Genomic DNA, 26,703 nt, shown 5'->3' with positions numbered 1-26,703 from the left:
CTCGGTGTCCTGCAGCAACTTTTCTCACAGAAGTAAGTTGTGGTCTGTGCTGGCTTTAAACATGACTCCATTCTGCTCGGACACCTGACGTTTATAATTTGGTTACAGCTCAGTTCTTTGTTCGCTTGGATGTGTGCAGACATTAAGACACAGGCCTGTATGCATAAAAAAAACGACTCCCCACTGAGCGCACATCTACTTGAACAGTTTGAAGTCCATATTCCGAGGCATTTAGCTGGATAACACAGACGTCATCCAATTAAATGCCAATATTTTATATCCAGCTAAAATTTAGCTGATAACGTAGGGTCATTCTAGGGAGGAGTTAGGTTGACCTGCTAAGTTATCTGGCTAACCGTGGTATTCAGAGTTAGTCAGTTAACATATTCTGCTAACTCTTGCTATGCCATAAAGCTCTCCTAAAGTTAGATGGATAAACTTATTCGGCTATCTTTAGGATAGCCGTTTATATTCAATAATGCGGTTCCACTACTGAATATCCCTCCAAAGTTAGCCAGATAAATGTATCTGGCAAACTTTCCAATCCAGTCAGTGACTGAATATGGGCTCACAATTGAGAAGCTGAAAATGTATCCATGGCCCTAGACATACAGTGGTGTTCTGAGCACAAAAATATTCCACTACCAAGAGAGAGAGTAACATTTAAGATTCTTTGTCAGCTGTTTCACCCTATCTATTGCTTTCTCCTTCTGCCTCCCTGATTCTCCCTCTTTTTCTAACCACTTTCTCTCCTTCCTGTCTTCTGTTTCTCTTCTGGCCCTTGACGGTGCCTCTCTCTCTCTCTCTGTCAACTGAATTGAACTTTTTCTTTTTCCCGAGGCTGAAATGCAAGGAATGTGATTTTAAAATATCGCAAGCAAACATGTAGGAAGGATCTTGTAAATTAACCTTTCTCCCACTCCTTTCTCATCTCCTTTCACTCACATCCTTCTCTCTTCTCTTTCTTCATCTTTTTTTTTCCATGTTCCTCTTGCCTCTCTCTGTTTCTCACTCCCCCCGTTTCTCTTGCTCCTCTCGTAGTGTATGGGAGATCATCGGGCAGAATGATGGTGGTTTGTCAGTCCTGCGCACGTTCCGCCTCCTGCGGGTGCTGAAGCTGGTGCGGTTCATGCCTGCGCTCCGGCGCCAGCTGGTGGTCCTGATGAAAACGATGGACAACGTGGCCACATTCTGCATGCTGCTCATGCTGTTCATCTTCATTTTCAGGTGAGGAGATGGGACAGAGCGCCGAGCAGAGTTCTGACGATTACATGGCAGCCATACTATTATTTAAGGAAGTCAATAATCAGCCAAATAAGTTCTGGCTTAGCCGGCTAAGTGACGGTGTTTGAATATTTGGTTGCGCTCAGCGGCTGCTACTTAGCAGGATAACAATGTATCCGCCCAAGTAGTGGCCGGGATGGGGGGCATTCCAGTGTTGTGGCTCCTTATCCAGTTAATTTAGCTGGATAAGCAGCAATATTCAGAGCAATCCGGATAATTTAAACGTATCTGGATATATTCAGCAGTGCAGCCACATAAGTGAATATCCCGGCTCACTTTCTTAGCTGGTTGTTGTTTGAATGTCTACCTCATAAAATGTATTATTTAAATAGCATCAGTGTACAGCTCTTTGAACAAAATTATCTATAGGCTTCAGTATCCTGATCTCTAAACTTGATGCTCAAAACGCTTATGCAGTTAAAGTCAGCTTTTAACCTCATAACTCTAACTGACTGAAAATTCCCCTCTCTGGCTGCCTAGAATTTGTGAGCACAGATTCAAGTGGACAGAAGCAGGACCAGGAACATGGACACTGAGTGTGCACTGGGACAAGAGTTTTTTAATTTAGTTGGTTTGCGTGATATTCGGCGCTAACCGGCTAAATTTGTCAAGGCTAAGGGCAGTCGCACAAATAAGTGGTCTAAATATGACTGCATGAATTTTGTACAGTCAGATTTATCCAGATGCTCAGTTGGTTATCTTTGGCCACTTGGTGGTCACTGAATATTGATTTCTGCCTCCCCCAAAATAGCAAAGTATAGGCCAGGGCAGTTCAGTGATATTTTTGCTGCTTGCGGGCTTACAGGGTAATTTTAAAAGAAATGTGCATGCGCCCATAAATGTGCGTATTGGCGCGTGAGGGTCTTCAAGACCTTTCTGGTTCTTCATCCTGCAAGTCCCCCACTTGATCCCGAACCTCACGTTGTGCTTAATGCCTTAAAACTCGAGATCTCCTCATCAGAACCAGAAGTAAAGTTATGCGGATACAAGCTAACGCGCGCCATGATCAGCTTTTCTGAAATGCAAACTTATGGTATAAGTCTTGGCCCTGCCCCGTTATGTACGCGCGTATGTCATGGCTTCTTAAAATGCGCGTTGCTCACACGAGGCCCGCATACGCGAGTATGTGGCTGTTTTTACCCAGAAATTTCTCATCATCCTGCTAAACTAGTCCAGTTGCGTGGCTTTATATCATCCTACCAGCAGGTGGTGGCAGAGAACACAACTTTTTTCAATTGTGATAAATTATAGATTGTAGGTCCGGGCGCCATATGTATTTTGGACGATGTATTTACTTGTTTGATCACTTGTGGTATAAGTTGGTGGCTAATCCTTCAAAAATCACTTGGAAGGAACAGCAGTATTTTCTCCAATCAAAAATATCAAGATAACATAATTTATCACAATTCAGAGCCCCTGATGCAGCCATGAAAGGCGAAACTTTGGCCAGAGTCGGGCTGTGCATAATTAACTAATAAATCTTCTTTCCAAGGTTCCGGTCTTGCTTTGTTTTTTCACACCCGTGGCTTTTCTAGACTGATTACCGTACTGCTTTGTGGGTCCTTCCCTATGTCAGATAGCAACTTTTTCAATGACATCATAATTTATATTAGCAGTGGCACAGCACAGACATTAACCAATATTATCTCTCTCCATCAGATGGTAGGAAAAAGTCTAGGCTGGTGCAGCAGGATTTTTGACTCCTGGGATTGGGCCTTTATCTGTCTTGGTTGAGAAGAACATAGTGACACTCCCAGGGCATCAGTCTCTGGGCTGAATCCCATAATGCTGGCGAGGTAATAGCCTTTATGCTGCAAGTTTTTTTCTGCTTGGGTCTCTTGGAGCAGACTATGTGTTGTACTCTCAAGATACTCCCTTACTGAGCAAATTCCAGGAGGGTTTCCTGGTGGCTTTGGGCCCTAGTTGAGCCCTGAGGTAGTTTGAGGGGTAGGAGAGAACCTCAAATGACGTCCACTCTCTCTTTGTTCCATTTATTTAATCCTCCCCCCCCTCCCTTTCCTCCTCTGTGCTATCTCTAGCCTTTTCTCTAGGAGTGCTTCACTTAAAATTTCAGCTGAAAAACACAAAAGTTAAAAGGAGCTGTTTTTTTGTGTTCTTCAGTGCGGCTGAGTGTTGCTAAGACTTTTCAGGCCTCCAGAAGTGAGAGATGGGCAGCCAAATCTTCCTGGGCTGTTCTAAAGGGGGAAGTTCTAGTTGGCAGTATAACCTGGCGGGGTGGTGGTGGTGGGTCCGAATCTTGAGTACAGAAGGTTAGAGAAAGTTCTGCCTAATCTCCGTGGCAGTTTTTCTTCATTGGGGAAGTACTGTATTATGGCTGAATGGGGCTATTGCTGTGCTGGGTATTGGAGCTGGTGCATCTCTTGCACTTTGAATTCCCACTGTCCTTCCTTCAATTTAGCCTCTGGAGCAGTGCTGGTTTCTGTTCCTCCTGCTTGCGGGATGTTGCCTGTGAGGAGGGAGCTGTCACAATTCCAACTGCAAGGCAGCCTCCCCACCAGCAGAGGTCCTCACAGAGCCACATTCTCTCCTGTTCTAGTCATCTCCTTGATGCTCCCATGATGCAGCAGTTCTAAACCCATTTTGCCCTCCCTCTCCCAAAACTGGAGGCCTCTTCATCAAGTCACCTTGGCTCTTTGTATTAGCCTACTTTGCCTAGCTTTCCTGCTGCATGGCCTTCATGGCCTTCTGCCTTGCCCTGTGGCCTATTGGCCTTGTTTGAGACCTGTGTGGCCTCCTGTGATGATTGTGGACTTTCTACCCTCCTCACCCTGCCCTGTGACTTTGAGCATGCTTGTTCTGCTCAGCTTTGCCTTGGCTTTCGGGCCTTCTAGTATTTCCTTGCCCTGCCTTGACCTTCAGGTTTTCTAATATTTCCTGGCCCTGCCTTTGTCTTCAGGCATTCTGTATTTCCTTGCCTTGTCTCGTCCTGACTCGTCCTTGTCTAGTCCTTACCTTGTCCAGTCTAGTCCCCCCTGTGGCTCCAGTTCCCAGTGGTCCTTCTGATTCTCCCTCTCCAGCCCTTACCTCCATTCCCAGCCTCACCTCCACTCCAGCCCTGTCTTCAGGCCAGGCCTTGCATACTGTTCCAACCATGTCTCCACTCCAGCCCTGTCTCCAGCCACTGCCTGTTTCCAGCTCCTGCCTGCGTACAGTTCCAGTTTGTGCCTTCTGTACCAGCCTGTACCTCTGTTTCCAGCCTGTGCCACTTGTTCCAGCCCCTGCTACCAGTTACAGCTTGTCTTTAGTTCCTGTCTCATTGCTTGTATCTGTATTGTTTCCAGTGCCTGCCCTGTGTCTAGACCCAGCTGTCTCCAGTTACAGCCTAAGTCCTGCTGGCCACCAGAATTCAAGGGCTCAACCTGCAGGGGAGGTGGCTGGTCAGGCAGAAGATCGTCTGGCCTTGCTGTAGAGTCTGGCCCTGCTCCTGTGGGAGAAATCCCCATCCAGCTGGTTCTCCACGCCGTGACAGGAGCTGTTCCTGTAGCTCTGGGGGATAATTTTCTGGTAGGAAAGCTGCCATTTTGGATTCTCCATATGGCTTTTCTTTGGAAGTTATCCTTTCTAAGGTGATGGTCCCGTCCCCTCCCTCCTCGTTTTGGCTCTTTGAGAGAAAAGACACTAGAAGCTGCTTGGTCGTCATCTCTTCAGTCCCAGGATAATATGTCCATGGAGTTGTTCAGGACAATGCAAAAGGTACTTCATGCCTTACAGAGGCCTGAATGGGGTTGGGGATGTGTTGGTCTCTCATTCCTTGGTAGCTCTTTTAGTATACTTGAGCAGGACAGCTCTGCCCTTAAGCTCCCTAGATTACTTAGGGAGGCTATGGATTTGGCTCATGCATTTTCCTCCCTAGGTTCCTCCCTAGGTTCAGTGGAGGAGTTGGAGGAGATGCAGAGAATCCATTGGAATCCCTAGAGGAGTGGGAGTTGTCTTTGGAAGGAGAGAATTCCTTCATGATTTGGTTATTTAGGATTTCTTCCATACACATGGCAGATACTAAGGTTGAGCAGGATCATCAAGGGGAGTCTATCCTTGAGGGGTTCCAGAATACCATCTAAGGCCTTTCCTTTTCACAAAGCACTTAAGCGAATGGTGTTAGATGGTATTAGATAAATGGGAATTGCCTGAAGGGGGACTTAAGGGAAACAAAATAATGAACAAGCTTTATCCTCTGCCAGTAAAAGAAAAGTAGAGTTGTTTCGGATTCTAAAAGTTGATGCCTTGATATCAGCTGTGACCCGCAAGACGACTATACCTATAGAAGGTGAAATAGCCTTGAAAAATACTCAGGACAGAAAGATTGAATCCCTTCTTAAGCAGGCATCTTCTTTTGTAGTCTTGGTAGGTCATTCTATTTGCAGAGGTTATGTGGCTCAGGTATTGGTACATTGGTTTTAGCAGTTTCCAGATAGCCTGGAGGTAACCCTGGTGTAGTCCCACATCACTTCATACTATTGGATTCTCAATATCTTTCAGAGAGGATTCTATTTAGAGTCTGCCATTCCCCTCACCAACATCTTCATATTATCTCCCTGTAGTTAGAAGTAGTCTTGTCGATACTGCTTGCGGTCAGGGGTGGTACTCCATTTACTTTGTGGTTCCAAAGAAGGATGGGTCCTTTTGAATGATTCAAAACCTCAAGGGAGTCAACAACTATCTCCAGGATCCATGCTTCTGTATAGAGACTCTTCATTCTCTCATCTTGGTGATCAGACCGGGTGAATAACTGTCATCCCTAGACCTTTCAAAGGCATATTTCTATATTCCCATCAGGGAGGATCACCAGAGGTTCCTTTGCTTTGTGTTCTGTGTGAATATTTTCATTTCAGAGCCTTACCATAGTGCCAAGGATATTCTCCAAGTTGATAGTGGTCATGTCAGCCTTCTTGCACAAGGGAGGTATTCATTTCATCCAAGCCTGCACAATTGGCTCATTAGAGCCAAGTTGTTTTAGGAGTGTCACATGGCTTTGGCCAGAGTGGTTCAGAGACCCAAAGGGGTTGGGCTGTATTGTGAATTATACAAAGAGCAAGCTTTGTGCTTCCCAGTCTGTAGAGTACCTAGGGGCTGACTTAGATACCAAAGTGGATCTTCTTGATTCAGGAAGAGATAGAAAAATTATTGTCCCAGGTGCAGACCTTCCTTGCTTGCAGAACCCCCAAAGTGTAGGACTATCTTTAACTTTTGGGTTTGATGGTGGCTACATTGGAATTGGCTTCGTGAGTCAGAGCTCATATTTGTCCTCTCTAGTCATTTCTGTTGAAGAGGTGGCCCTCACAATTGAAGGATTATGAGCTGTATCTATTCCTTCCACTGTCAGTGAGAGAGAGCTTGGTATGTTGGGCTACTCACATGATCCTATTGAAGAGAATGGATATGGGCTTGGGTACTCACTTTGGCAGTCAGATGTCCCAGGATCTGTGGTCAAAAGTGGAGTCCTTTTGGTCCATAAACAGATTGGAAACCAGGGCCATCAGGCTAGCTTTAGTTAGCTTGTGCCTTTAGGAGAGGTAGTTCGGATATTCTAGGACAATGCTACAGTGGTAGCCTATGTCAACAGGCCGGGAGGCACTCAGTGCACAATGGTTTCTCAGGATACAAATCATCTTATTGCTTGGGCAGAACAGAATAATCTTCATCAGTTGGTAGCTCATGCTGTTGGAGTGGAAAACATTCAGGCTGACTTCCTCAGCTTGAGTACATTGGATCTCAGAGGGTCAGAGCTCAGTTGTTAAGCCATTCATATGGCAGTGAACCATTGAGGCAATTCTCACATGGACTAAATGGCATATCACAAAAATGCCAAAGCTGTTAGGTTCTTTAGCTGTAGGAAAGAGATGAGTTCCAGCAGAATTGATGCCTTGATTCAGCCATGGCTAAGAGACAAACTTCTTTATGTTTTCCTGCCTTGGCTTCTGATAGGCAGGATGTTAAGAAAAATAGAGGGCCATTGGTCAGTGGTCATCCTGGTGGCTCCAGATTAGCCAGAGACCTTGGTATGCAGATCTAGTGAGATTGACCTTCAGTGCCCTTTTCTGATTTTCCTATGGTTGCGGTCTCTTAGATCAGGAACTGGTATGAAGGATCCAACTCCTTTTCTCTTATGGCTTGGCCTTTGTAAGTTTTTGTTTGCACAGGAAAGGATATCCTGTGGAAGTGATCTCCATCTTATTGAAGTTTCATAAAAAAAATTAGACCTTTTTGATTTGTGTGCGAATATAGTGCCTATTTAAGGTCTGTTGTAAGGCCCTGCCTGTCTTGCCTTGATGGGCAGACATTTCAACCATTTTGGTCTTCTTGCAAGAAGCATTAGCTCTTTCAAAGTTCAAGTGGTGGTAATCTCTTGCTATAGGTTGGATTCAGAAGACCTCAGAAGTGTTTCATCAAGATGTGGCTTGTTCCCTTCATGGAGTGAAGCATATTCAGCCTCCTTTCAAGTCTCTGATTTTCCAGGGAGATTTTAATCTTGTACTTAATGCACTAGTGGGAAATCCTTTTTAGCCTCTTAAGCATGCTTCCTTAAAGGATCTCACTTTTAAAATATTTTTTTGGGGTGGCTATTCGCTTTGCTAGGTGGATGTCGAAGTTGCAGGCCTTATGTTATAGGGATTCTTACCTAATATTCATAGTAGAGTCAGTGTTGTTTGCCCAAGATTGTTTCACCATTTGATTTAAATCAAACAATTTCACTTCTAGCTTTTGCAAAGGAGGATTGCCCTGGGAAGAATAAATGTTTGGTGGGTTCTCTTCAAGTATGTAAGGGTTACTAAACTCTTTAGGAAATATGATAAGCTATTTGTGTTCTTCGGCAGTGCACACTATGGAGAGTCAGTTTCTAAGGCAACTGTCTTTCAATGGATCAAGGAGACAAAATCATGAAAGGACTTGAATGAGTAAATATGAATCAGTTATTTACTCTTTCAGAGAATAGAAGGACTAGGGGGTACTCCATGAGTTAGCAAGTAGCACATTTAAAACAAATTGGAAAAAAATCTTTTTCACTCAATGCACAGTTAAGTTCTGGAATTCATTGCCAGAGGATGTGGTTAAGGCAGTTAGTGTAGCTGGGTTTAAAAAATGTTTGGAACAATTCTTGGAGAAGAAGTTCATTAATTGCTATTAATCAATAAGGAATAGCCACTGCTTGTTACCAGCATTAGTAGCTTGGGATCTTTTTAATGTTTGAGTACTAGCCAAGAACTTGTGACTTGGATTGTCTACTGTTGGAAACAGGATGCTGGGCTTGATGGACCATTGGTCTGACCCAGTATGGCATATCTTGTGTTCTTATGTTCTTTGCATACTTGCTGAAAGATCTACAGGCGCTGGATTCACTGTGGGCTCAATTGACAAGAGCTCATGCTCCTTCATGGATAGAAGTTGCAGTTGTGTTTCTGGAGGAGATTTATAAGGTCACCACTTGGTCATCTTTGCATTTCTTCAGTAAGAAGATTTAAATCTGGTACTTAATGCACTAGTGGGCATTAATTTTGAGCCTCTTAAGCAAGCTTCCCTAAAGGATCTCACTTTTAAAATATTTTTTTTGGTGGCCATTTGCTTGGCTAGACAGGTGTTGATGTTGCAGGCCTTACATTATAGGGATCCTTATCTAATATTCATAGTAGAGTCGGTGTTATTTTGCCGAAAGTTGTTTCACTCTTTGACTTGAATCAATCTCACTTCTAGCTGAAAAAAGAAACAGAAATGCATGCCTTCCCAATACTAAGCAAAATACAAAGATATTTTATTTATTTATTTGATTATTTGAAATGCATATACAAAAGTTGACATATTACACTCTATAAAAAATAAAATTATTCTTTGGTATCTTTGTCTGATCATTTTATTTTACTAATTAGGTTAGCCTTGGTCTTTTATTTCCACTTCCTTCTGTCAGTATTCTAAGTACTTTTTCAGAGTCTCATTTCCATTTTTTGTTTCTTCTCTCTCCCTGTTAGGCACATGCCAGAGGCAGAGTTTTTCTTTATTCATGTTCTTTATTCTTTTGTTTACCAATAAAGTCAATGGTAGAAGCACTGCAACCTATTTTAAGCTCAAAAATCGGGGTTTTCTCATCAGTTCTAATGAAACTTGTGGGAAGACATCATCAGAAGGGGGAAAGAACTCCAAAGCACCTAGACTATGGCAAAGTGGCATCAAAAGTGGCATCAATAGCCTAAGGCATAGTAAAGGGACAAAGTAGTACAAGCAGTGTCAGGAGTTCTCCATGAGAGGAGCAAAGAAGCAGTAAAAGTGTGAAGAAGACACCAAGGCTTCAAAAGAGGGCACCAATAGTAGTGGCATGAACTCTCAAAAGTAGCATGAGAGGCAAAATGGAACCAAGAGTGGCATCAACATCCTAAGGCAATTCAAAGTAGAAAACATGGGAGAAAAAACCCAAGGCACTGATTAAAGGACAAAGCACAAAAAGTGGTATCAACACACCAAGGCATCATGAGAGGTTCAAAGTGGAAAGAGCACCCCAAGGTGTAAAGTCTGGGGTATGATAGCAAGTCAGGGTGACAGCAGGAGACTCAAGCTGCAAATTGTGAGTGTGGCAGCAATGCTGAGTGGAAGAAAGACTTCTGAGTTGTATGATATATAAGGGGTATAGCAAAAAGGCAGAGTGGCATGGGAGATGTCTGTCTTCCTGTCAAATTACTTGCCACTTGTCAGATTTAACACAAGAGAATGATCTGTCATCAATATAATTTTTGTGACATAATCATTTAACATTCTCTACTTGAAATTAATCTTGCTGCTGGGTGTAATTTTGGGTTTCTTGTGAAATTTGCTTTCCGATTGAAACTTTTGTCACGATCAGAACATGATAATAGTCTTTCATCAGTGTGGCTTTCCTGTTAATTTTTGAGGTTTTCTTTATTAAGAAAGTTTTTCCCATATTCTGTGGCTGAACAGTCTCCTCCCTTTCTTGATTTTCTAGTGTTGCATTAGTTCTCTCTTCTTACTGAAACTTTTTCTGCATTCAGAAAATGTAAACTCCTATGAATGTTTTCTATAGTGCCTGCATTTCTTCTTTCTAAGGGAAGGTTTTGCTATTGTCTGTCTTCGGTATCACGTCTTCTATGATTTCAAAGTTACAGGATTCCTGAGGAATATCACACATATATCACATATACATCTTTCTTTTGTTGTACTATTTCTCTGCTTTAACTCTGTATGTGTGATATTACCTGCATTTTCTCTTACACAGAAGAATTTCATGCTGAATTTCTTTGTATCTTTCTGGTATTATCTTGTTCCCTTCCAGATTCTGTTATTAATATATCTAAAAAAGGTCTTGTCCCCCCTTTTACTATATTAGATTTTTTTCTTACATTTGTGCTTTCACTCTCCTGACTAATTTCCAAGCTTCTCTTAGCTTCTCCAGATACTGATGTCTGTGTCCTTCTTTCTGTGATCTCATGAGGTGTATGAATGTTAACATTTTTTCCCTTACCTTCTATGCCAGTTCTCTAGAAAACCACATTGATTATTTTCCTCTTACTTTTATTTACTTCCCTATCAAAATGATTTCTCCTTTTAGGTTTGCCCACTGCCCTTCTATTTCCCTTAGCTTATTCCATCCAGTTAATGACTCTTTAAGGTACTCCCCTGTCTTAACAAAGTTAGTTTTCCTGAAGTCCAGGACCCTTGTCTTTGAATGAACCACCACTGCTTTGTTCTAATATTGAACTACCAGTGGCATACTGAAAGGGAGGGGGAGGGTGGAGGCCAAGGCCCTTGGGCACCAGGCTGTAGGGGGCACCTGGAGGCCTTTATGTGCAAGCATGAACTGCTGGGTGGGATGGATCCCCTGGCAGCCATGGGGCATTCTTCACTTCGGTCGCCAGGTGGTGTGAGATACCCTGGTGGCCACGGGGCCTCCATCATCTTGGGCCACTGGTCAGGGAGCCAATGTGTGTATGTGTGCCTGGGAGAGAGAGGTAGGGAGCCAGCATGTGTGTGTGTGTGTTTGTGAGCATATCTGAGTCAGTTTCTAAGGATAAATGTGTGTATATGAGAGAGGAAAACGTTTGTGCACCTCCCTTCCCCTCCCATAATCCATGATAATCTCAGGATGACCATAAGTTAATGGAGAGTGAGCGATTTTGTTTTATTTATTCTTATTGAAAATAAAAACATAAGAAATTGCCATACTGGATCAGACCAAGGATCCATCAAGCCCAACATCCTGTTTCCAACAGGGGCCATTCCAGGTCATAAGTACCTGGCAAGTACCCAAACACCAAATAGATCCCATGCAACTGATGCCAGTAATAGTAGTGGCTATTCCCTAAATCACTTTGATTAATAGCAGTTAATGGACTTCTCCTCCAAGAACTTATCCAGGCCTTCTCCAAACCCAGCTACACTAATTGCACTAACCACATTCCCTGGCAACAAACTCCAGAGCCAAACTGCTGAATGAAAAAGAATTTTCTCCAATTAGTTTTAAATGTGCTACTAGCTAAGTTCATTGAGTGCCCCCTAGTCTTTCTATTATCCGAAAGAGTAAAAAAAGGAATCACATCTACCCATTCTAGAACTCTCATGATTTTAAAGACCTTCATCAGATCCTCCCTCAGCCGTCTCTTCTCCAAGCTGAACAGCCCTAACCTCTTTAGCCTTTCCTCATAGGGGAACTGTTCCATCCCCTTTATCATTTTGGTCGCCCTTCTCTGTACCTTCTCCAGTGCAACTATATCTTTTTTGAGATGCGGTGACCAGAAGTGTACACAGACGTCAAGGGGCAGTCTCACCATGGAGCAATACACAGGCATTATGACATTTTTCGTTTTATTCACTATTCCCTTCCTAATAATTCCTAACATTCAGGCCGATACAGTACAGTACGCTCCGACGGAGCACACTGTTAGCCGGCATTTGGACGTACGTTTTCGACGAGCTAGCTTTACCCCTTATTCAGTAACGGGTAATAGCGCATCCAAAACACGCATCCAATCCCCCCAAACCTAATAGCTCCCGCAACATGCAAATGCATGTTGATGGCCCTATTAGGTATTCCCGCGTGATTCGGTAAGTAAAATGTGCAGCCAAGCCGCACATTTTACTTTCAGAAATTAGCGCCTACCCAAAGGTAGGCGCTAATTTCTCCGGCACCGGGAAAGTGCACAGAAAAGCAGTAAAAACTGCTTTTCTGTGCACCTTCCGACTTAATATCATGGCGATATTAAGTCGGAGGTCCCGAAAGTTTAAAAAAGTTAAAAAAAAAAAAAAATTTTTTTTTGAAATAGGCCCGCGGCTTGAAAACCGGACGCTCAATTTTGCCGGCGTCCGGTTTTCGAACCCGTGGCTGTCAGCGGGCTCAAGAACCGACGCCGACAAAATTGAGCGTCGGCTGTCAAACCCGCTGACAGCCACCGCTCCTGTCCGAAAAGAGGCGCTATGGACGCGCTAGTGTCCCTAGCACCTCTTTTTACCGCCGGGCCTAATTTAAATACATTTATTTACTGTATCGCGCGCACAGGAGAGTGGCCTGTGCGCGCGCCGGGAGAGCGGGTGCTCGCTCGTGCTCCCGCGTCTTTTACTGTATTGGCCCGATACTGCTTGCTTTTTTGACTGCCGCAGCACACTGAGCAGACGACTTTAAAGTATTATCCATATGATGCCCTAGATCTTTTTCCTGGGTAGTACCTCGTAATATGGAACCTAACATCGTGTAAATACAGCAAGGGTTATTTTTCCCTATATGCAACACCTTGCACTTGTCCACATTAAATTACATCTGTTGCGATCCCGGTCACTAGCCTAGTGACCGGGCTCTTACCTGGCCCCGCGATGCCGCGAACCGCCGGGTTTCTGGCCTCCAGGGCCGCGTGGCAGCAGCGTCTCCTCCCCTCGGCAGGGGAACGCGCGCGCGCACGAAGGGCTGCGTTTTAAGGCGTCTGCACCCGGATGTGCAGACACGCCTCCTCCGACGTCAGATGCTGAGCAGGGTATTTAAACCGGGGACCTGGGAGCTCCAACTTGCCTTGCAACGAGGTCTCTCTTCGGAGTGCTAGTTGCCATCGGATCGCCTGCCTGCCTGGTCCCTGATCTCTGCCTGCCTGACTCTGGTTTCGCCTGCCTGCCTGGTTCCTGATCTCTGCCTGCCTGACTCTGGTTTCGCCTGCCTGCCTGGTTCCTGATCTCTGCCTGCCTGACTCTGGTTTCGCCTGTCTGCCTGGTTCCTGATCTCTGCTTGCCTAACTCTGGTTCACCCTGCCTGCTTGCCGCCTGCCTTGACTTCAGCCCGTGACTTCTACTCTGCCTGCTTGCCGCCTGCCTTGACTTCAGCCCGTGACTTCTACTCTGCCTGTCTGCCGCCTGCCTTGACTTCTGACCGTGTCCACTACTCTCCTGCTTGCCGCCTGCCAGACTCCGGTTCGTATCTCCTTTCCTGGATCCTTCAGTCTTCACCTAAGTCCCAGCGGTCCGGGTCCCTACGGGCTCCTCCTGGGGGGATCTTGGACTTCCAGGGCGAAGACCCCTAAGTCCTAGCAACACGGACCTCAACAGCTCCTCTGGAGGGGTCACGGGTTTCCAGGTGAAGATTCTACGGTTCCATCGAGTTCTGCCTCCCGTTCGTCATTCCGTGACGGTCGGCCCAAGGATCCACTTCCGGATTGGACAATCATAACAGTTTGCAAGGCCATGGATCCGGCAGATCTCGCTGGTCTCCAGGCCATTCCGGGCCTGGCTCAACGCCTGGTACAACAGCAGCAGGTGTTGGACTCATTAGTAGCTACGGTAGAGCGCATGGCTACTCGTATGGACAACGACCCTCCTGCACCGGTCCCGGTCCCAATACCGGCTCCAGTAGTCACGCTCCAGACTCCTACGCAGCTGCCTGCTCCTTCCCGATATGCTGGGGATGCCAAGGCTTGCCGTGGATTTCTCAATCAATCCTATGTGCGGTTCGCTTTGCTTCCTAATCAGTTCCCTACTGACGCTGTTAAGGTGGCTTACATCTTCTCCTTGCTGGATGGCAAGGCATTGAATTGGGCATCGCCTATGTGGGAGAAGAATGACGTTGCTCTATCTAATCTAGATCTGTTTGTGGCTGATTTCCGGGCCGCGTTTGACGAACCTGCTCGCCAAACTTCCGCGACTTCAGAGCTTCTGCAAATTCGCCAGGGAGCACGCACCTTGGCGGAATACGCTTTGGAATTTCGTACCCTGGCCCTCGAGGTAGGGTGGCGTGATGATGCCCTTCGGGGAATTTTCCTTGAAGGGTTAGCAGGTCGGATTAAGGACGTACTTGCTGCTCGAGATCTTCCTGAGGAGCTCAACGCGCTTATAGAGCTCGCAGGACGCATTGATCTGCGATTGCAGCAAAGGGCCAAGGAAGTACATCCGCCACGGCGGATGTCGCCCCTAGCGCCCGCATTTTCCAGACCCCTTAACCCGGCTCCCCGGTCCACGGGGGCTTCCGCGGAGTCTTCCGCTGATGAGCCTATGCAGTTGGGAAGGTCCTCGCTGACTGAGGAGGAGAAACGCCGCCGCCGGACACAAGGACTGTGTTTGTATTGCGGTGGGAAAGGGCATTTCCTGTCTCATTGTAAGGAACGGCCGGGAAACGCCCACGCCTAGGAGTGAGGGAGGAGTGTCTCCTGGGCTGTCTTAATGCTGCTCCTCAATGTTCTGTACCTGTAACCTTAGATTATGCTGGAGGGTCCTTCGAGACACGGGCTTTGATTGACTCGGGGGCTGGGGGGAACTTCATTACTCGCGCCCTGGTAGAGCGTCTGCAAATAACCACACGACCCCGAGAACCTCCATTGCGAGTCACTTCTATTCAAGGGACCCCATTGCCCGGAAGTATTTCTATGGTTACAGCTCCGATTACACTCCAGACCAGCCTATTTCACAGGGAGTCGATCTCTTTACTCGTGTTGGATAAGTCTGTACACCCTGTAGTTCTTGGCTTGCCTTGGTTACAGCAACATTCTCCTATAATCCGCTGGGATGATTTACAAATTGCTCAATGGAGTCCACAGGGTCTTCAGTCTTGCATCACGACCACAGTGACTCCACCCATTACCTTGGCACACGCTGGGTTCTTACTCCCGGCTGCGTACAGCAGTTACGCCGACGTCTTTTCAAAAGAGAAGGCGGAGTTGCTGCCACAACACCGTCCTTTCGACTGTGCCATTGAGCTTCTTCCTGGCACAACACCACCTCGGGGCAGGGTGTATCCCTTGTCCCAACCAGAGACTAAAGCCATGTCTGAATATATTAAAGAAAACCTCGCTAAAGGATTTATACGACAGTCCAAGTCGTCCGCGGGGGCAGGGTTCTTTTTTGTGGCCAAAAAGGACGGGTCACTACGTCCCTGCATCGACTACCGAGGCTTAAATAGTATCACCAAGAAAAACCGTTACCCGTTACCACTGATTCCAGAATTGTTAGACTCCAGGGGGCTCGAGTTTTCACTAAGTTGGACTTAAGAGGGGCCTACAACCTAGTGCGCATCCGTCCCGGAGATGAATGGAAGACTGCCTTCAACACCCGGGACGGGCACTATGAATATTTGGTCATGCCTTTCGGCTTATGTAATGCCCCCGCCGTATTCCAGCATCTTATGAATGAAATCCTGAGAGAACTGCTAAACACTTGCGTCATAGTTTATCTGGATGACGTCCTCATCTTCTCGCGAGATCTGGATACTCATCGCCGACAAGTCCGGCAAGTCCTCCAGATTCTCCGAGATCAGCACCTCTTCGCCAAACTTGAAAAATGTCTTTTTGAACAAAGCTCCTTGCCCTTCTTAGGGTATATCGTTTCTGCCACGGGATTCAGCATGGATCCAGAGAAGGTTTCTGCCATCAAAGAATGGCCTCAGCCTACAGGATTAAAAGCACTGCAATGCTTTCTAGGCTTCGCAAACTTTTACAGGCATTTTATTCCAGGATACTCCCGGCTGGTGGCACCGTTAACAGCCTTAACTAGAAAGGGAGCTGATGTTCGCCACTGGACTACGGAAGCCTGTAAAGCATTCCAAGACCTAAAAGACGCCTTTCTATTGGACACTTGCTTACGTCACCCTGATCCGTCACGTCCCTTCGTGGTGGAAGTAGATGCGTCCAGTGTGGCAGTAGGAGCAGTGCTATCGCAGCACTCCAGTTCGGGAACACTATTACTATGTTCATATTTCTCTAAAAAGTTCACTCCTGCGGAAGGTAATTACGGAATTGGCGATAAAGAGCTTCTCGTCATCAAGTTGGCGTTCGAGGCATGGAGGCAGTGGCTAGAGGGAGCTCAGCATCAAATCACAGTCTACACCGATCATAAAAACTTAGAGTTCCTTTCTCAAGCTCAACGCCTCAATCCCAGACAAGCAAGGTGGTCCTTGTTCTTTAGCCGATTCGATTTTCTTCTCAAATACCGACCAGCCTCTAAGAACATTCGGGCCGATGCTCTGTCCCGGAATACCATCCTCGAGGAAAAGGATGACTCTCCTCAGTACATCATTGATCCGGCCAGAATCTCTCTTGCCAGCACCAGTATAGCCACACAAGGAAGAGTGATAGTACCTCGACGAGACCGGAAAAAGGTTCTAGAGTGGGCTCACGACTCACTTACAGGAGGTCATGCCGGCCGGGTAAGAACTCTCACTCTCTTAAATCGGTTCTACTGGTGGCCTCGGGTACGACAGGATGTACAGGAATATGTGGCATCCTGCCCAGTATGTGCCAGACAGAAGCCGCTTCCTGGGAAACCCTGGGGCCTTCTGCAACCTTTGCCGATTGCCATCGAACCTTGGACACACATTGCCACTGACTTCGTGGTAGATTTGCCTCCTTCCGAGGGAAAGACTGTGATTTGGGTTATCGTGGACCGTTTTTCTAAAATGGTACATTTGGTCCCTCTGAATAAACTTCCTACGGCACCTGAGTTGGCGAATCTCTTTATACAACACATCTTTCGAGTCCATGGTCTTCCACAAAGCATAGTTTCCGACCGTGGACCCCAGTTTACAGCTCGCTATTGGCGAGCGCTCTGTAAGAAATTTGGGGTTCAATTGAATCTCTCTACAGCTTTTCACCCCCAAAGTAATGGTCAAACGGAGAGAATGAATCGGACCTTCAAGGCCTTCCTCCGCAGTTTCATTTCAGAGAAGAAAGATAATTGGGTTGCATTGCTGCCTTGGGCTGAATTCGCATATAATAATCATGAACATTCAGTCACTGGCCAATCGCCTTTTCAAACAGTCTTTGGTCATCATCTCAGGCCTCCTGTTCCGATCCCCGTGGAAGTTGCTTCACCTGCGGCTCAGACTGTGGCTACTCAATTTCATCATCTATGGACTACGCTTCAACATCAAATTGCGTCTGCAGACAGAAAGCACAAAGAGCAGCGAATCGTCACCGACGTCCTGCTCCAACGTTACTGCCTGGTACTAAGGTATGGCTAAACACCAAGAATCTGCATTTTCCCGGTTATTCTCGCAAGTTGGCTCCTAAATTCTGTGGTCTATTTCCAGTGGCAGAACGTATTGGATTAGTGTCCTACAGGCTTCGACTTCCGTCTTCGCTGCGCATTCATAATGTGTTCCATGTGTCTCTCCTCAAACCAGTTGTGCATTCCCGTTATCATCGTCTCACGCATGATGATGTCTCAGCTTCAGCTCCTGGGGACCCGGTCTATCAAGTACAAGAGGTACGGGATGTCCGATTTCACAATCGTCGCTGGGAGTATCTGCTGGCCTGGGAGGGCTGTGGTCCCGAGGAGGACTCCTGGGAACCTGCACGAAACATCCTGGATAAGTCTTTGTTGACCCAATTCCATTTGGACAATCCTGGGAAGCCCGGTCCTCTAAGGAGGGGGCGTAAAGGGGGGGTACTGTTGCGATCCCGGTCACTAGCCTAGTGACCGGGCTCTTACCTGGCCCCGCGGCGCCGCGAACCGCCGGGTTTCTGGCCTCCAGGGCCGCGTGGCAGCGGAGTCTCCTCGTGGAGACGCTGCCAGAGACTCCTCCCCTCGGCAGGGGAACATGCGCGCGCGAAGGGCTGCGTTTTAAGGCGTCTGCACCCGGATGTGCAGACACGCCTCCTCCAACGTCAGATGCTGAGCAGGGTATTTAAACCGGGGACCTGGGAGCTCCAACTTGCCTTGCAACGAGGTCTCTCTTCGGAGTGCTAGTTGCCGTCGGATCGCCTGCCTGCCTGGTCCCTGATCTCTGCCTGCCTGACTCTGGTTTCGCCTGCCTGCCTGGTTCCTGATCTCTGCCTGCCTGACTCTGGTTTCGCCTGTCTGCCTGGTTCCTGATCTCTGCTTGCCTAACTCTGGTTCACCCTGCCTGCTTGCCGCCTGCCTTGACTTCAGCCCGTGACTTCTACTCTGCCTGCTTGCCGCCTGCCTTGACTTCAGCCCGTGACTTCTACTCTGCCTGCTTGCCGCCTGCCTTGACTTCAGCCCGTGACTTCTACTCTGCCTGTCTGCCGCCTGCCTTGACTTCTGACCGTGTCCACTACTCTCCTGCTTGCCGGCTGCCAGACTCCGGTTCGTATCTCCTTTCCTGGATCCTTCAGTCTTCACCTAAGTCCCAGCGGTCCGGGTCCCTACGGGCTCCTCCTGGGGGGGATCTTGGGCTTCCAGGGCAAAGACCCCTAAGTCCTAGCAACCCGGACCTCAACAGCTCCTCTGGAGGGGTCACGGGTTTCCAGGTGAAGATTCTACGGTTCCATCGAGTTCTGCCTCCCGTTCGTCATTCCATGACGGTCGGCCCAAGGATCCACTTCCGGATTGGACAATCATAACAACATCTGCCATTTGGATGCCCAATCTTCCAGTCTCGCAAGGTCCTACTGCAAATTATCACAATTTGCTTGTGATTTAAATTAATTGAGTTATTTCATGTGTATGGTGTTTTGAAATACTTTAGTAGTATTTGGGAAATAAAAAAAAATAATTTTAATTTTTAATGATCTGATGTTATTCTGTTCATCAGCTATTTTGAAATATTAATTCTTTTTATTAGTATGGTTCTACTATTATAACTGAGTATTTATATTTCCTGATTTTATTGTTTAATGTTTTCTAAGGAATGGTGATGTTTCTGTTTTTACATTGGTGCACTACATACAGTCTGACTGGTTGCAGTTTCCAGTTCAGTTTTGTCTGCATTTTTTCATAAGCAGGGTTGTAACCTTTTGAGCGCTGGCAGTTTGTGCTGTTTTGGAATGGGAGGCGTATTATCTTGTAATTGTAGTTTAGTTTGCTCATGGCTTTCTGAGGACTAAGCCCACACCCAACATGCATTACAATAGTCCTAATACTATATGTGTTCCAAGTATCTTTGGGGCTTTCTGGTTGACACCACAAAAGTACATGTAAATATAATATACATGCTCTTGTGATATTTTTACTTCAGAAGACCATACTTTGAATGTCCTTTTTCATGTAAAATCTTTTATTATAAATACATAATTTTAAATTGTGTGTGGAGAGGGCCAAGGTGGGCGGAAGGCTGAGCACAAAGCTGTAAGATTCACTTAGGATGCCTAATACCCTTGCGCTGGCCCTGATTAGATAAAGAATACAAATTAAATGTTTTATAAAAAAAAAAAAAGAACGAGGAGGGGCTAACACAGGACAGCCAAAAAGCTAGCAGCAGTGCCCTCTGGTGACACGCTGCCAAGGATCCCATTCCTCCCCAGTGAGAAGAGTGGGACTCAGAGAAAGAGTGACTGCTGAGGATTAGGGGGTTTGATAGAGGGTCAGTGATAGGGATGAGGGCAATAGAGAATGACTGCTGGAAATGAGGGAATTGAGAGAGAGTGACTGACTGTTGTTGATAAGGAGGGTAGGGATTAGAGAGAGTGTGGCCTCTGGGGGATACTGGGAAAGGAAGAAGAAATTTACACGAGTGCCCATATTATCTACTTTATAGAATCTGCCAGGTACTTGTGACCTGGATTGGCCACCTTCAGAGACAGGATGCTGGGCTCGATGGACCATGGTCTGACCCAGCATGACATGATTTATGTTCTTATGTTATAAGTGAGGGAAAGAAAGGGATGGGAAGGAGAGGACAGAGAAGGAAAGGATGAGTGGGAGGGTGTGATGAATGACTGAGAGGGAAGGAATGGGGTGAGTGAGAGGGAAAAGGTGAATGAGAGGAAGGAGTGAAGGGAAGGGGAAGAGAGGCGAGTGGTTGAGTGACTGGGAAGGAAGGGAAGAGGGGGTGAGTGAGAGAGAAGAAGAAGAGGAGAATAAGCAGATGAAAAGGTAGAAGGATTTTTTGTGTGTGTATGTGAGTGATCGTGTGGGTATATGAGAGAATGTGGAGAAAATATGTATATTACTTCCTCCCATGCTCCCCCACTTCCTCTTCACTAATCCATGACAATCTCTGGGTAACTGAAAATCAAAAGTTTCCAGGTATGGAGAGGGGGAAAATTTGTACCTTTGTTAGTTTTATTATATTGAAATATTTTATTGATTGTTTTGGCAGTTTTTAATGTTTTTCTTTTTTATCCTTCTTGTTCTTATGTATTAGATACTCTATTTGTCACTGGTTTTGAAATACTGTTTTTTATTAGTATGGTTTATTATTTTGATTGATTTATATTTCTTGATTTTGTTTTATGAGGAATGGTGATGTTTCTGTATTTGCATGATTTCACTCGACATGAGTCTAGCTCAGTGGTCTGGGAGTGGAAGAGGCTGGGGAGCAAGACCGCTGGGTACTGGGAGGAGAGAAGGACCCAACACTGCTGGGGAGAGGAAGCAAGATTGCTGAGGTCTGTGAGAGTAGGAGAATGAGACTGCTATTACTTCTGTTTCTCTGAGATGGGAAGTGGAAAGAATTTGATTTTCTCTGAGTCATTTTTAGGAAATGTGCATGCAAATATTTCTGTATTTGTACAGTACAGGGAAAGTGCAATTTTTATTTATTTCTTTGGTGTTTTGGGGTTTCCAGTTCAGCTTTTGTCTCCATGTTTCTGTTTCCAATTTGTAGTCAATTCTGTATTTAGTGAGGGGACAAGCAGTGTGCTGTAATGAGGCTGCAGTGATACGTGTAGGACTGGAAAAAAGGACACATTTGGAATGTTTGTTCTTGATGATGAGAAGTGGAAAAATTGAAAATTTTGGAAGAATTTAGAAATTTGACATCACAGTCCTTGACTCAGTCTCATTCTTTATCAAAGGCTGTTTTTGTTTGATTACAGTACCTCAGAGGGAAGACAGCCTTTACCCCATAGGCAGCTCACAGCAGTCTGTCAGTTCATTTCTTTTTTGGAGTTTGTATTAGTGTGACTTTCTCTGACTGCAAGCATTTTTACAAGGAATACGGTGAGGGGAGAGGGGCCCAGGGGTGGAAACACAAATGCATTGGCCCCTGGGTGCCGGAGACCCTTAGTACGCCACTGTGAGCCACACCATCCAGTGATCACTGAATCCCACTCTGACATCAGAAACACTCTCCCCATTGGTAAGCACCAGGTCTAGTGTCACTCCCCTCGTGTGTCAGTTCAGTTACCAGTTGCTTGCACATTTCATCCTGAAGTCAATCTAAGATCTCCGGCTTGTAAAGGACACTGCAGTCAGGATGTCCCATTCAGCATCTGGCAGATTGAAATCACTAAGCAGTAGTACCTTCCATTTCATAGCAATTTGGTGAATATCTTCAATTAAATCTGTATCTGTTTCTTTTGCTTGCAGAGGAGCTCTTTATATCATGCTGAAATAAATGGATATTCCTTTTCCTCTTTCCAGATTAACCCAGAGTGCCTCCTCTTTAACTCGTAATCCCTGCAATTCTGTTGCTAATACTGACGTCCATATTCAGCTGCTGCATAGTTGTGCTAGTTATACATAACTGGCTAACTAACAATGTTTATTTAGCAATTCAGCTAACCTTCAGCCGATAAGGGCTGAATATAGCCAGGTAAGCAATTTAGAAGATAACTATTACGTTATCCGTCTAAATGGCATTTGAATATGGACCTCTTTATTTTTATACAGCATATAGTGCCACTGCTGCCCCCTGTCCTACCTGAATAGATTATAGCCAGGAATAACTGTATCCCAGTCATGGCTCTCTGTGTACCACATCTCTGTGACTGCCGCCATATCCATGTCAGCCTTTTCCATGATTGCTCTCTAGATCTAGGACTTTATTTCCCATAATATGAGCATCAGTGTACTTAGCTTTCCAAAAGTTGCCTTTTTTTCCCATTTCTCCATAAATGTTTAAAGATTTATTTACCTGAGCATTTTTACTTACCTTAGTGAAAGTAAAAGTAAAGTTCACCCATTCCTGACAATCCTAGTTTAAAGCCCTCTGTAGTAGATTTGCCGATCTGTTCTGGAACACATTGGGGCAGATTTTCAAAGGGTTACGCGCATAACCCCCGAAAAGCTGCCCCTGCATGCGCCGAGCAAGCCCCAGGACGCACGTATGTCCCGGGGCTTCAAAAAACGGGTGTTCTGGGGCGGGGCTGTGGGCAGGGTGCCGGCCCGGGGGCGTTCCGGAGTGGAACCGAGGCCTCTGGAACAGCTGCCGTGCCGGGGGATGGCGTAACTTTCCTGATAAAGGTCAGGAGGGGGTTTTAGATAGGGATGGGGGCGGGTTAGATAAGGGAAGGGAGAGGAAGGTGCGGGGGGGGCGGAGGGAACGGAGGAAGGCTGCGCTGCTCGGCGCGCTCAAGTGCATGCCGACCCTGGATTTTAACATGCAGCGCGTGCATGTTATAAAATCGGGCGTAGATTTAAAGATCTGCCCCATTGTGCCTTTCTTTGACAGGTAGACTCCATCTCTACTCTGCAGTCCTTGAAATATCATCTTATGGTCCAGAAAACAAAAACACTTTCGTCAACACCATCTATGCAACCATTCATTCATCTCTAGAGTGCAACCTTCCCTTTCTTCACCTTTATCCTTGATAGAGAAGATTGAGGAGAATACCACCTGAGCACCTACCTGCTTTACCCTCTCTTCCAGAGCTTTGAGGTCACTTTTGATATACTCTATGTGGTTTCTAGCAATATCATTCATGTCAACATGGATGGGCAGCACTGGATAGTAGAGATGTGATTCGGCCGAACCTTTTGGTTTGGCCTTCGTTATCGGCCTGCCGCAGGAAATTTCGTTTCCCGCGGTTTGGGCCGATTCTTTTTTCGGCTGTCCTGAACCGAAAAAAACCTCAAAACATCCCAATCCTTCAGATTTAATTAATTACCAACCCCCACCCTCCCGACCCCCCCAAAAATTGCCGATAGACCCTGGTGGTACAGCAGGGGTCCCGGGAGCGATCTCCCGCTCTTGGGCCGTCAGCTGCCAGTAAACAAAATGGCGCCGGTGGCCCTTTGCCCTTACCATGTGACAGAGGCTTTCTGTGCCATTGTCCGGCCTCTGTCACATGGTAGGAGCAATGGAAGGCTGGTGCCATCTTAAAAAATGGCGAGGGCCATCCATTGCTCCTACCATGTGACAGGGGCCGACCAATAGCACCGATAGCCCCTGTCACATGGTAAAGGCAAAGGGCCATCTGCACCATTTTGATTAGTGGCAGCCAACGGCCCGAGAGGGGAAGATTGCTCCCAGTACCCCATTGGAGCACCAGGGACTTTTGGTAAGTCTTGGGGGAGGGGGTCAGGCAAGTTTTGGGGGGTTGGGAGGGTGGGGGGTTGCAATTAATTAAATTTGAAGGGTTGGGTGGGTTTGGGGTTTTTTGTTTTTTTTTAATGTGCTCTTTCTCCCCCCCAAAAATGATAAGAAAACCACACAAAAGTTTGTGTTTCGTCGACCCCCAAACCGCGACAAAATAGGAAATATCGTCTATATTTCCTATTTCGTTGCAAACGAATGCACATCCCTATTGGATGGTAGTTTCTCCATAAATTCTCAGATCTTGGCACCTGGGATAACATGTCTGTTCAGCATATGGATGCCTCCATGCCTCTCAGAATAGGTGCAGTGGTTGTTGAACCTGCAGCTTTGAGATATACAAGTTTCAGTTCCTCTTCTTCATGGGATAATTTCTCCTCCTCAAGTTCCAGGGCTGCATAACAGTTCTTCAGCTCAAGGGAATCGGAGTTAGGGTGGATCTTGTGGCTGTCGTAATCTAGGTCCAGTTGATATTTTATAATCAAGTCTTACCTTCCCCGCTGCTTGAGTTTTCTATCTTTGACACCTCAGTAAGCATTTCATTGATTGTAGTCCTCATTCTGCTAGATGTTTCTTGGCCTTGCCACCTCCTCTTTCTTAGTTCCGCTGCATGTTTCCTGAGGGAGACAGCTTGCAGACATCTTTTAGACTGCTCTGGTTCCTCACTGTGGATCAAAATATCCATCTGGACAGTGGCAAAAGCAGTCACATTGGCAACAGTTTTGGTAATATGATGCTTTCTGGCCATCTTTAGCTGTTAGGAGCTTCTGCTAGCTGTTGAAAGGAATGAGAAAGACCTACCAAAACTCCTAACTTTTCCTCATCTATTTTGCAAGTAAAATCAGTTAGTACAATCTAACTTCCACTTGCACACTCAGAATCCCTGTATGTAGACCTGTTTGCTTGCTCATTTGTTGCTTTGAAATGTGACGTGGTTTATCTTATCTTTCAGACTACTATATATGTATTTATGTATCTATAAGGTTTAGCGTGGTTCCCTTTGTAGAATCGTGTTACTTAGAGATTGAAAGTAATCCAGACCAAGTAGAAATATTTACCACCAGGATCTAATAATATGCTATCAATCAAGCTCCCTGGGAAATTGACTTAATTTTTGTTCTCTTCGCAGATAGCAAAAATTTGACTTAAATCACTTACATTATTCTCCCTTTCCTGATAAAAAGCAGCATCTTCCCCAACCAATGATAATTAATTCTTAAGTTCCTAATCTATTTTCCTATGATCTATAGAAGACCTACTATTTCCATTGGGGTTCACATTCAAAAGCCATTTAGACAGATAACCTAACAGTTATCTATCTAGATGGCATTACAGGCTATATTCAGGCGTTATCCATTCTGTCCAGGTAAATAGTTATCCAGCTAAAATTTGGCTATATAAAAAAGGGGTGTTTTGAGGGTGTTCCAGGGAAGGGCTGAGATATCCAGCTAACTTAGCTGAATATTAGGTATATCCAGCTAGAAACTTTAGACCTTCTTCTGAGCTTCCAGCATGCACTATAATGGAAGCCTGCGCTTCTACCATAATTTCTTAGCTACACCAGACACATTGGGCCCGGGTCTTGGTAGGAGGCTCAGCGATCTGGGCTGAAGAGATAGTACTCTTTAAGGTATGGGGAGGGTAAGAGTGGGTATGGGTGGAAGGAAGAGGCCCACAGATTTAACGAATGTAAGAAGCAAGGCAGGAACATGAGCAGGGAGTGGGGGAGGGGAAAGGCTGGCATTGACCCCTGACCCCATATTTTTTTTTTAATAAGAATGTATGCTTTTTGGGGAGGAGTAGAATTACACCTTGAAATTTGGAACGAGAGAGGAAGGGGGGATTTAGTTGGGGTCTGTAGGCCCACATTTTGGGGGTTTTTTTCCATTAGGTTTGCCACTTAATTGGATATCTTTTGAAGATATCCGGTTAAGTGGCTGGTTATCTTGTAGCTGGATAACTTGTACACTAAAGCGCCAGCTGAATATTGGCCTCATTAATTCTAGTCATGGTTAATTTTACACTTATTTGTGTGAGGTCACTAATAGATTTCTATTATGTACAATTATTTTTCCAAACTCCCTAAATGGACTGTACTTTATATACCAAGTTTGAATGAGGATTTAGTTCGCATTTATTTGTCCAATGTACTAGTTGATTCTTCCTATGTATATTTTCTCCCTACCTCTAATTGGGCAGTAGTTGATTAATGTAGATTTGAAACAGGGATGGAAAAAATAAACAAGGAAACAACTCTATCTCACCCTTAAACAGAAAATAATAGACTTCAAAGCACTCTAATTAAGCAAAATTTCTAAGCAGAAAATAATAGACTTCAAAATACACTCAATCAAGTAAAACTCCTAAGCAGAAAATAATAGACTTCAAAACACACTCAATCATGCAAAATGTCTAAGCAGGACGAAATAGACATCATAGCACAATCAATCTCCCCTCAGCAGGCAACAATTTAGTTAAGCAAGTTAGAAAGACCCCAGCTTTTAGCCAGTGTCAGTCCCCACTCTCAGCAACTCTTACTTCAATAACCACTCCCTCATGAGTCAGAATAGGCCTTGATGGATTTCATTTCTTTCCCATGGATAAGGACTCCAGAACAGAGTTAAGGCTGCCTGTGTGCGTGCTGGAGCTTACCTCGCTGCAGGCCACCCTTTCTGTACTTGCTCTGTGGATAAACATATTAAACATATTTCTCCAGCAGATGGTCTTGCACCTTTCACCAGTTAATAATTTTCATTTTCCCTTTTTCTCCTTTGACA

The 26,703-nt window shown here is 45.6% G+C and overlaps 1 protein-coding gene across 1 annotated transcript in view; it reads left to right on the top strand.

Annotated features, from left to right (window-relative positions):
• CACNA1I (calcium voltage-gated channel subunit alpha1 I) overlaps positions 1–26,703 on the top strand; it is a 592,517-nt gene that overhangs the window by 284,749 nt on the left and 281,065 nt on the right. Inside the window, 1 exon segment of the mRNA XM_029587119.1 lies at positions 1,042–1,227. Coding sequence (XP_029442979.1) covers positions 1,042–1,227 — 186 coding nt within the window.

This window comes from Rhinatrema bivittatum, chromosome 2 (assembly GCF_901001135.1).
Source record: "Rhinatrema bivittatum chromosome 2, aRhiBiv1.1, whole genome shotgun sequence".
NCBI lineage: Eukaryota > Metazoa > Chordata > Amphibia > Gymnophiona > Rhinatrematidae > Rhinatrema > Rhinatrema bivittatum.
Note: the sequence above shows the minus strand (reverse complement) of the source record. Positions and strands in the feature narration are given on the sequence as shown.